This window comes from Festucalex cinctus, chromosome 10 (assembly GCF_051991245.1).
Source record: "Festucalex cinctus isolate MCC-2025b chromosome 10, RoL_Fcin_1.0, whole genome shotgun sequence".
NCBI classification, from domain to species: Eukaryota; Metazoa; Chordata; class Actinopteri; order Syngnathiformes; family Syngnathidae; genus Festucalex; species Festucalex cinctus.
In genome coordinates this window covers 28806763-28818792 of record NC_135420.1, presented here as the reverse complement: position 1 = coordinate 28818792, position 12030 = coordinate 28806763, and the positions used below count along the sequence as shown (strand labels likewise).

The 12030-nt window shown below is 35.1% G+C and overlaps 1 protein-coding gene across 1 annotated transcript in view; it reads left to right on the top strand.

Annotated features, from left to right (window-relative positions):
- Nucleotides 1-1359: 1359 nt before the first annotated feature.
- The window catches only part of exoc2 (exocyst complex component 2), a 32940-nt gene continuing 22269 nt past the window's right edge, over nucleotides 1360-12030 (top strand). The window contains exons 1-5 of the mRNA XM_077533398.1: nucleotides 1360-1411; nucleotides 4597-4673; nucleotides 9164-9327; nucleotides 10239-10415; nucleotides 11339-11465. Of these exons, the coding sequence (XP_077389524.1) occupies nucleotides 9207-9327; nucleotides 10239-10415; nucleotides 11339-11465 (425 nt within the window). The 5' untranslated portion in view covers nucleotides 1360-1411; nucleotides 4597-4673; nucleotides 9164-9206. The remainder of the gene's footprint in view (nucleotides 1412-4596; nucleotides 4674-9163; nucleotides 9328-10238; nucleotides 10416-11338; nucleotides 11466-12030) is intronic.

The following is a 12030-nucleotide window of genomic DNA, read 5'->3' as shown; positions in this document are numbered from 1 at the left end:
CAGAAAGTATAACGAGGCCTTATGAGCTTAGTTGTCATTCAGTAATGGGATCAATGAAACCTTCTTTTTTTTTTTGTCTGGAACTCTAAACCAACCCGGGGTCCTGAAACTCATTTAGGGGCGGATGATTCGAACTATTCAAAATAGTATTTGCTTTTTTTTTTTAGCTCAGGACCTCTCCTATAGAAAGATGTGAAATATCTTTCTGCATCCTTAAGATTTTAGAAAAAATTCTGATGATCTTTTGCCACACCCTGGAAGTTATTTAAGAGTCTTTTTTTTACATTATATGAATGCGTATAATAGGTCAACATACTGTGTGTAAGATTTATGTCAAGACAAATGAAATATGTCTGCCCTTGTTTACAAAGCTTAAGAAACGTGTGAAAATTCACTTCCATGCTTTCCAAAGCAAGGTAAGTGATAAAAATAACTAATAAATAATAACTTGTAAACAATGACGTTAAGGTTGTGTAATATTTGTATATAATGTCTGGTCTTGCTCTTTCAACCGTGGTGACGCGAGTTCACAAAATGACGATCTTGGGCGCCCCCTTCTGGCTCGTTTCAATGCTGAAAGAAAGTCCTTCTCGGTGCATTGGTAGTAGTAAAGGAAATGTTGCCTCGAAATGCATAAATATTATATGTACCTCGGTCAGATACATCTGATTTGTCATTTGGATTATCGTTTGGGCAGAAGATATATGAAATGTTTTGCAATTTCAAATTCACAAGACATCAGTTTAATCACGTCAAGCAAATTAAGTATAAGAGTTGTGTGTTGCATATGACATTGACAAGGATTTATCTTTTTTTTTTTTTTTTATGGCAAAAAATTAGTTGTCACCCTTGTGGATCTTTCAAAGACTTTTTCCCAGAATGAAGACGGTGTGTGTGTGTGTGTGTGTGTGTGTGTGTGTCCTGATCCACAGTAGGCTGTTGTCTGGCCCGAAGGGGGAACGGAATGATGTTATGAGAGGCCATCCGACATGTTATGTTAACCTGGGTGGTAAAAGCGCCTCGACATATCTGGAGGGGAAAAAATGCCCCTTTCAATCCTTTCACACATGCACCTCTTTTTACAGCTTCAGGCTCGCTTCTTCCATCGAGTATCGGCTCAACACAATTACGCAGCTTGTATATTTATTAATTGATTATGTGGATATGAAGTCCTGCACAGTTTTACATTTTTTTATTTTTTTTCTTCGCTGTAGTTTGAGATTCCTACCACAATTCAGACACATTTTTCTTTTTGTGTGTGTGTTTGTTTCTCAATTTTTTCCTTTTTACATTTTATTGACTCTTTTTTTACAGGTTTGATTACTGTGTGTTTGCCATACTATATCGCCAGGATAAAAATATGATGCATCATTCTCGGCGAAAAGGAACACACGACGCAAATCAATTGAAGGTAACGTGAGAAGCGATTTATGAAATTGAATTCACGAGAATTCAAACAGTTAAGTCTTACAAACTTTCACAGCAAAATCAATTTTAGAAATCTGTATGACTGATGAATATAATGATTCAAATATATATATATATATATATATATATATATATATATATATATATATATATATATATATATATATATATATATATATATATATATATATATATATAAAATTTCACAGAGAAGTCAATTTTAGAAATCTGTATGACTTTGATAAATATAATGATTCAAAAATATTAACAATGTAAAAATATATACAATTTATTGATATATATATATATATATATATATATATATATATATATATATATATATATATATATATATATATATATATATATATATAATACAATAAAATTTCAACAATTTTAGAAATCTGTATGACTGATGAATATAATGATTCAAATATATATATATATATATATATATATATATATATATATATATATATATATATATATATATATATATATATATATAATACAATAAAATTTCTGAGAGAAACAATTTTAGAAATCTGTATGACTGATGAATATAATGATTCAAATATATATATATATATATATATATATATATATATATATATATATATATATATTAAAATTTCACAGAGAAGTCAATTTTAGAAATCTGTATGACTTTGATAAATATAATGATTCAAAAAATAGTGACAATGCCAAAACATCCAAATCCAAATTTTGTTGCGCCGCCGCCACTTCTTGTTGTTATCCAAAAGAACTCGCAGACCTGCCCAGGTTATTGTAATGTCAACACTCAGCATATGATCTCACCGCAATGACCTTTGACCTTGAGCGATTCGGACTCGTTTGATGTGCGCTCTCGTCCAAAATGCTCCCCCCCGCCCCCCGCGCAGGAAGGAAGCGCTCACCCTCACCCCGCTCGCCTGTTCCATCTTCAGGAGCTGGATGGGAGTGCGATATTTACAGTGACCTTTTCCTCTGGCTGGCCGGGGGCCCATGGGAACAAAACTGGAGAAGACAAACAATTGAACAATGGACTTGAGGGATGAGCAACGGTGCCAGCGCAGCGGGATGTGCGGAGCCTGAGTGGGGGGGTCAGAGAAAGGATCAAGGGCACCGTCGCTGTCCTCCGGGCGCACCAACTCGGACACCTGTTCGCAAACTCCGCCTTCTATTATTAGAATGGGCGTGCGTTCGTTCACATTTGTGGTGCTAAATGAAGCAGTGGAAGAAACATTTTGAACTTGGGCGCGTCTATATCTGATTAGCTGTTCGGGCGCAAACAATTACATTTTAAAGGGAAAATAAACATAGTGATATTAGAATCTCTGTAAAACCGTGACATCAAAAACTGTACATAACACAATGAAGCATTGTGTGATAGGGATAAAACAATAAGGGCAATATCGTGGTATCGCGATATTAAAACTGCCACAATATATCGTCGGCAACATGTCATGACATTAACTAATTTGCTCCCAATGACGTATAAATACGTTCTATTTTAAGTATCACCAGTGTCCCAAAGACGTATTTATACGTTTTTTGTTTTGTTTTGTTTTTTTTGTTTTTTTTATGCTAGAGCATAAGAATGCTTTGATGTAGCCTCAGAACTGAAGTGAACGGTTGAAGCAATGGTAGTTATTACAAAAACGGTCAGCGGGTGGCATCAGAGTATAAGAGATCAACCAGGGCCATGTTGCAACAATCTGTTTTTCCCACAGTTTTAAAAAGATTTGTGAATAATGATGAAACTGAGGTATATTATAATGCTAATTGCTGCAAAATGGAAATATATATATGTATATTTTATTTTTTTTACCTGATGAATCCAATCAAAATCAGTCCAAATCCAGCAAAACAGCAGGGATCAAATGGGGTTTGCTTAAGTGAAAATGGCTGTGAGTGAATGAGTTAAAAGCAGCACATCTGTTAAAAAAAATATTTAAAAAAAGTCAGTTTGATTTCCATTTGTGCAGTTCTAGCACCCTCTGGTGGTCAGTTTTTTTTTTTTAGTGCAATTTAATTTTCACAAGGTATGTTTTGGCCCCTTATACGTATATATATAAATAAATATCGTGATAATATCGTATCGTGATGTTTGGCTATCGTTGCATCCCTACTGGTCAGACCTACACCACTGAGACTTAGATGAAAATCGTCAAGCTTCGTCGCTCTAAGTGCTTGTTTATGTAGACAAACAGCATCTGAATAGCGTCAACATCTGTACAAAGTTCCAGTTTGGGGGCCCCCGCAATTGTAAGTTTAGCCAGTCTAATTGGACACTTTGACTTCCCCCCCAGGGGAGTGGGCCTCGCCTTATCGAAAATTCTCTCGGCCCCACACAATTAGCTGAGATGAAATGTGACGGTATCGGCCTTCTCGTGTTGCCTGGGTGGTCTCTTGATGCATTTGCAATGATGCTGCGCGTTTCCCAGAACGTGTGGAAATGCCTCGATGATGCACCGTGAAAAGGAGAATTGCTGAAAGAGGCGACGGGAGGAAAAAAAAGGTCTGCATGTTCCTCAAAGCAAAGAGTGCACGTGATAATTGTTCTTGCAACATTTATTTGTGATTCCTTTCAATTAAACAGTAATGGAAATCTTCTACTGTTTTTACTATGAATACATATAATGTATATTTAATATTTAAAAAAAATATATATAATCATTGGCCATCATCAATACGATTTTATTGTATTTTTTATTTTAACAGTTTTTTTTATTTTTGTGTGTGTGTATTTTTTTATCATTATGCTTTTGTGTTTTTGGTTTGCTGTCGTTTTTTTTTTTTTTTTTTTGCTTTTGTGTTTTGCACTTCAGGGCCTACGTAATTTGTTCATCAAAGTTTGTTTACTCTTGAACAGTTTGTTTGACCTGTCGACTTGATTTACTTACTATTTACTAGACTGAGGCAAATTTTCGGCTTGTAGCGTGTCTGTAGAGGAAGTAGTACGATGTAAGAAAGTAAAATGGTTGTTAATATGAATGCAATTTTACAAATATGTCCCTCAGTCTTCGTCAGATTTCCCCCCCCCCACATTATTATTTGTCCTCGACCTTGTCACCATTTTGCCTGCACGCAACTAGAAACCGTACGCCACGCCGACTGACAGTACAGTATTGTAATTTTTTTTTTTTTTTACGTTTATTGTGAAAGCCGTGCCTTGCCTAAGAACGGATATCCGGAAGCCAGCCCCGACAACAGGAAACGACAGCTCGGCAGCGAATCTCACAGTAAGTTCATTATCTTTTTTTATAACGTCAAAAAACAAACATAACAATGCCATTATCCGAATGTTGCACGACAAATCACATTTTTACGTCGTATTGAGGTAACACGAAACACAATTATTAGATAATTATATATTTCCCGTGTTGAGACGAGTTCAATTGCTACCGGAGGTTTAGCATTCAGAAATGTCAACAACAATGCAGATGATCTTCTAATCTCGAGTTTGAAGCCATCGACCAACACTTTTTGTCCGTTTACTGTGTTTAGTATTTCTGGTTCTGATGTAGATGCAGTGAAGTCGTTTGCCTTTCGCGGAGGTGAAATTGTCTTTCATAAATGTCCCCACCCTGGTACAGAGATGCAGAGAATGGAATGGATGGATGGATGTTTTGAAATATCGGAGCATAATATATACAAACAAAAAGAAACTCTAATGTCAACTGGTTTTGCAGAAATTCCAAAATTTGACAAAAACAACGTATTGATAAGCTAACAAAGATTAATATCGTAAGTTACTGGGAGATTTACTTTCAAGTAATGAATATTCACATACTAATGCTGTAATAACACATACAGTCTGGAAATATAACAATACTCACCGGCATAGATTCTTCATAAGTTATATTGATACAGTTAAATCACAATTATCTTCTTGTACTCTTTATTTTTATTTATTTTTTTAATGTAAGGCATCTCTATATGGAGGAGCAAAACTGCCAAAATTCAAGATAAATAAATGACTAAATAAATAAATAAATGACTAAATAAATAAATAAATGACTAAATAAATAAATAAATGACTAAAAGTGAAAATAAAAATAATACATTTGTATTTAATTTTTGAATTATTTTATGTCAATTTTTTTTTTCCACTTCTAGTCATTTATTTATTTATTGAGTCATTTATTTTTCATTTTGGTAATTTTGGGCCATACTGCCTGCCAAGTCGAAATATTGTTCAAATGAGGGGGTGGTCTTAAGTGTGTTGAGCTATAAAAATAAATGACAAATGACTAAATAAATACATGACTAAATAAATACATAAATGACTAAAAAAAAATCACTAAATAAATAAATGACTAAATACATAAATGACTAAATAAGTAAATAAATAAAGGACTAAAAGTGAAAATAAAAACGGATTTAAAAAAATGTAATTCAAAAATTAAATACAAAAGTATTATTTTTATTTTCACTTTTAGTCGTTTATTTATCTATTTAGTCATGTATTTATTTTGAATTTTGGTCCTTTTTTTGGTCCTTGAATTTTTAGTTTCGGTCCTCCATATCTCCATGCGTGCACCGCACCATGCATACATATTTTAATATGTCGTCTTTATTGTTAATATTTTAATATGTTTGTTGTACTTCTCATAGTTAATTTTCTGATTGTTCTTTTAAGTCTTTTAAGTTGAGTTTTGGTAGTTTCCAAATGAATGAATAATCAAGTTTATCATGAATTCAGTATAATCAAAACCATTAAGATTATTATTATTATTATGATTATTATAAATAATAATTGTCCGGCCCTGCTTAGCTGTGTGAGTGTGCGAATGCGAGGGTGTGCGTGTTGGAGGAGGGGGATTTGGAACATGTCCCATTTCCTGCCTCCCTCCCATGGCTCCAATTGCAACATTTGGGTGGCCCTGCTTGTTTGTTTTGGATAAATGTAGTGGGTCGGCGTTTCGAAGTTGTTGTTGTTGTTTTTTTGTTTTTTCCTTCTCTCCCCCCTCAGCGCCGTTGTTGCGTCAGGCTGATCCTTGTTTGCAAAGTGGCTCTTTTCTCTCACCCGTGACTGCGCTTGACGGAAGATCACAAATAATTCTCGCGGTATTTGTCAGTTGAGAATACATCTTGGTCTTGGTTTTGAGAGAATAAGTCCCCCCCCCCAAAAAAAAAAAATATGTGACTTGTACTACAATTTAAGGTTTTGACAGGCAATTTGCAACTAGGCGGAGTCCAACCCAAAACGCGCTTAGGACCGCCCGCCCCCCCCCCCCCCCCCCCCCCCCCCATCATTTGAATAACATTTTGACTTGGACAGTACGGACCAAAACTATCAAAATTAAAAATAAATAAATGACTAAATCAATAAATATATTAATAAATAAATAAATGACTAAATAAATACATAAATGACTAAAAGTGAAAATAAAAACAGATTGTAGTTTGCAACTAGGCGGCATCCAACCCAAGACACGCTTAGGACCGCCCCCCTCATTTGAATAACATTTTGACTTGGGCAGTACGGACCAAAACTGCCAAAATTAAAAATAAATACATGACTAAATAAATAAGTAAGTGAATGAATAAATAAATAAATAAATGTCTTAAGTGTCTAAAGTGAAAATTAAAAAAAAGCTATAAAAAATATATATAATTCAAAAATTAAATACAATGGTATTTATATTTTTTGTTCTATTTTTTGGGGGGGGATATAAATTTTCAAATGATATATTTTTTCATGTCCGTTTTTATTTTCACTTTTTAGTCATTTATTTATATATTTAGTCATTTATTTATTTAGCCATTTATTGATGTATTTGAGCCATTGATTTATTTTGTATTTGGCCAGTTTTGCTCCTCCATCGAATCCCGGTGTGGCGCGCGCGCGTGTGCGTGCGTATGCGCACGTGTCCCGCCGAGCCGATGCGAGTGTTCCGGCGAAGCGGTCTGGGCAGTGTTCCCGCCCGTCTTCATGCCACGGCCTCTGGAATAAAGTAAACACAGCGGCTCTTTTCTCATCCCGCCCGTCAGCAGGCTCTCCCCCGGCCTATGCCAGAGACCACACACCCAGACCACACACACACACACACACATGCGTGTTCGTGTGCACGCACACTTATACATAACACACACACACGTATGTATGTACGCGCACACACGATATAGCGTGCATATGCACACTTCCACACATGATTCGTTGAGGATTCAAAGGACTCTCACGCTATCTCGCTGAGCTCTCATTGCACCGATTGGCTGTTTGTGCACGTGTGTACTTACAGGATCAATCTTGCATAGGAATTAAGAATTATTTAAAAAATAATAATAATTCAAATTAGGGCTGGTTAATATGGCCAAAAAAATAAAATAGAATCTCAATTTTTGTAGCCATTCAGGATGATTACGATTTTAATCGAGTTGAATGTAATAAACCCAACAAACATTTATTTAAAGGTTTAATTTATTCAAAATTCATAATTCCTGTGCAAAATGTTCAGTCAAAAGTAATGTACACTTGAGGTGTGCCCAAAAAAAAAAAATCGATTCTTGCAATTCACAATCGATTTTAAACATCCTAAAATCAAGTTGTTTTTTTAATTGATTGTATTCTGTCTTGTCCTTGTTTGTGTACTGGGAATGCTGTTCATGTTGTACCCAATTTGGCCACTTAGGGGCAGTGTGGAATCGAAAATTGATTCTGAATCGAATCGCAGAACCAAAAACCGGAATCGAACTGAATCGTGAGACAGTCGAAGATTCCCACCCCTAATGTATACTGATTCTATATCAGTTTTAACAAAAACTCAGTTTCATGATTTAACAAATTTTTCAACAATTCGATTTTTAATGTATCGAATTAATTCGATTTATTGCCCAGCCCTAATTCAGTTTTTGCATTCCTTTGTTGGTAAATGCCTTTTGATGTATTTATTTATTTATTTATTTATTTATTTATTTATTTATTTATTTTTCAAGCAATGTGAAGCTAACGTGTATGAAATGTTCCCGCCCATAATTAGTGACAAGATGGTCTCAATTGATCAGCCTTTACGCCAGCTAATCATTTATTGGAGAAAAATGTACTTTTTTTTTCTCGTGCTTATTCCAACTTTCGGCATAAGTCAATTTTGCACGGGCGCTCCTGCCAAGGCTCGGCCGTCTTATGTGAGTTTATTATGCAGAAATGATTGTTGAGGTCAGGTTTATTTATTCTTTGCAATCAGGTTTACATTCTTTCTTTCTCCTCCTGCTCTCCCGTCCGCCATTCCTGGCATCCTCGATCGACTACTTTTGAAATAACATACTCTGCATTGTTTGGAAGCCAGGGACATTTTCTTTTGAAATTTTATTATTGTTATTATTATTATTATTATTATTAGTATTAGTAGTAGTAGTAGTAGTATTTATTTATTTATTTATTCTGAAATTTATTTATTTATTTATTATTAATTGTATTTATTTATGCATTTATTTTATAGCTTTGGGATTACTTGAGTTTCAAGACTTTTTCCTATTTTGATGTCAAATGTAACCGTGTTTTTTTTTGTTTTGTTTTTTTTGTCTAAACGGTGTGGTTAAATGGTTTTTTATAAGGCCAAAAAAAAAAAAAGATCTAACACAAAAATGATCAAATATATATTTCAAGTCTGAAAAAAGGAAGGTATATCGTATTGGTAATTGTCTTTCTTTGACAATCGTCTCATGATTCTTACATTACGTTATTTTGTCTGCGCCATCGTGTGTGTGTGTGTGTGTTGTCTTTTTCCAGGTTTTGACCAGTCAGGTGTCGCCGCTACCTGCCCGGGACCAGCATGTCTCGCGCCCCCCGCCCACCCCCGCTCGTCACGGGCATCTCGCCCAAGGAGGGTGCGGCCTGGACCAAAGTTACCATCCGTGGTGAAAACCTGGGAACCGGCTCAGCTGATCTCATTGGTAATGTGTATTTACGACCATAATGGTCATTTTAAAATGGAAAAAAAAAGGTCCCATTATAAAAATTTAAACAACTCAAAATTACTGATTTAGCAAGGCCCACAGAATATTGTGTTTTATTGCTATAGAAACATGGAACCTGCCAAAAGAAAGATTCGTCTCTTCTTTTATAAGTTTAAAAAAAAAAAAAAGTGTTTCCATTTGGCAGCAACTAGCATTAGAATATAGCTAAGTTTCATCATTATTCACAAGCCTGTTGAAAACACTGGCAAAAAGAGCTTGTTGCAACATGGCCCAGGTTGATCTCTTATACTCTGCTGCCACCTGATGGCCTTTTTTTGTCATAACTACCATTGCTTTAAGCGACCTCTTCAGGGCAGAAGCTGTATCAAAGCCTTCTGTGTGCTGTAGCATAGAAAAAAAACGTAAAAAAACAAAAACGTATAAATCCGTTTTTGGTAGGGAAGTACAAAGTATTAAAAAAACTTATTTATACGTTTTTGGGTTTGAATGAGTTAAATGCACAGCCTTACTATGTGTTGTTGATGTTATCTTTCAATTAATGTGCTACAAATTTATTTGACGATATATAACAAACAATAAAATCACTAAATTAAAAACTGTCTTTACTGTAATTTTTCGAGCGCTTCAAAATATTTATTACACATAAACATTGTTCTTCTTCGCCACCAATCAAAACCCCGTATGGGTTATGATGACCAATTTATCAATTTATGAATGGAATCTTGGTGACCAAATCCCTAAATTTATTTAAAAAAACAAAAAAAAACGTGTTTGAATCTGACACTTTGATTGCCGATATTTGCCTGGCAGTCAACTTCGAGTTGTTTTTTTGTTTTTTTCTGTCATCACCGCGTGTCAATATTGCAACCGTTTTTGTTGGATTGAAGGCTTGTCAATCTGCGGCCACAACTGCCTGCTGACGGCCGAGTGGATGTCGGCCAGCAAGATCGTGTGTCGCGTGGGCCCGGCCAAAGACGACAAGGGGGAGATCATCGTCACAACCAAGTCGGGGGGGCTCGGGACTTCCACCGTTTCCTTCAAGCTGCTCAAGCCCGACAGGATCGGTAAGATGGAAAACTTGATAACCAGAAATGCACGAATAGGGTCAAGAATTGTTTTTACGACATTTGAAGACATCTGCTGGCTGTTTTTGTTTTTTTCATGGCAGTTAAGAGGCTACATCAAAGCCTTCTGTATCCTCTAGCAAAAAAAAAAAAAGAACATTAAAAAAAAACAAAAAACAAATACATCTTTGGGACACTTAAAACATTTAAAATAGAACATATTTATATGTTTTTGGGAGCAAATGTGCTGGCCGTTTTCACCTGTTCATGGCAGTTGAGACGCTACATCAAAGCCTTTTATGCTCTAGCATAAGAAAAAAAAAAAAACATTAAAAAAACGTATAAATATGTCTTTGAGACACTTAAGACATTTAAAATAGAACGTATTTGTACGTTTTTGGGAGCAAATGTGCTGCCCATTTATGTAACTACTCACATTTTATTTATTTTTTTACCGCAATTGAGAGGCTACATCAAAGCCTTCTGTATGCTCAAGCATAAAAATAAAAATAATAATAATAATAATAATAATAATAACCATATACATACGTCTTTGGGACACTGAAACCATTTAAAATAGAACGTATTTATATGTTTTTGGGAGCAAATGTGCTGGCTGTTTTTGTAATTACTACCATTTTTTTCACCTCATCACGGCAGTTGAGAGGCTACATCAAAGCCTTCTGTATGCTCTAGCATTAAAAAAAAAAAAAAAAAAACGCACAAAAAACGTATAAATACGTCTTTTGGACACTTCAAACATTTAAATTATAAGATTTATATGTTTTTGTGAGCAAATGATTGAAAACAGTCCTTGCTAATTTCAGAGCAAGAAGAATCATTAATAACCCGCGCATCTAATTTTACCGATTCCAATTTTTTGTGTTGCCGTTGTTGAGATGACTCAGCGTTTGTGTTTTCAGGTATTTTGGACCAGTCGGCGGTGTGGGTGGATGAACTCAACTACTACGACATGAGGACCGACCGCAACAAAGGCATCTCGCCTCTCTCCCTCCGACCCAACAATCCTCTGGGCATCGACATCGACAAGTAAGGACCCGCACGATCCCGTCGACATCGTATGTATTGTATTAGTTTTTTTTTTTTCTTCTCCTCAACTGCTTTCTATAAGGCAAAAACGTACTTAAAATTTTTTACAAGATTTGGGATGTTGGTGGTGGTGATTCTATTTATTTTTTTTCCTCAATATTTTTTTAATTTTTTTATTTATGTTCACACTTAAGCGTAGTGTACTTATATTTAGAAATGTACATTTTTTTTTTTCAAAATTTTTTTTTTACGTGTCTAACAAGGAAATGCAGGTACGAGGATGTTAACATTTGAGAACCACAGATGTGTAGATTTTTTTTTTTTTTTTGCGCTATCACCCGTTTGCTCCTTTGTTAGCAATGAGCACTGAAACTCTTGTTGTCAGTTCAAATGAAAATGTATTACAAGCACAACAAAAACAAAACAAAACATTCGTGAATGAAGAATGTCACGAAAACGTTTTTTTTTTGTTTTTTTGTTTTTTTCTGCAAGCATCCTTGCGCGCACGCATGCGAGTTGCTTGAGCGGGTGGCGGCGATCTGGCGTTTTGGATCCGATCCGTATC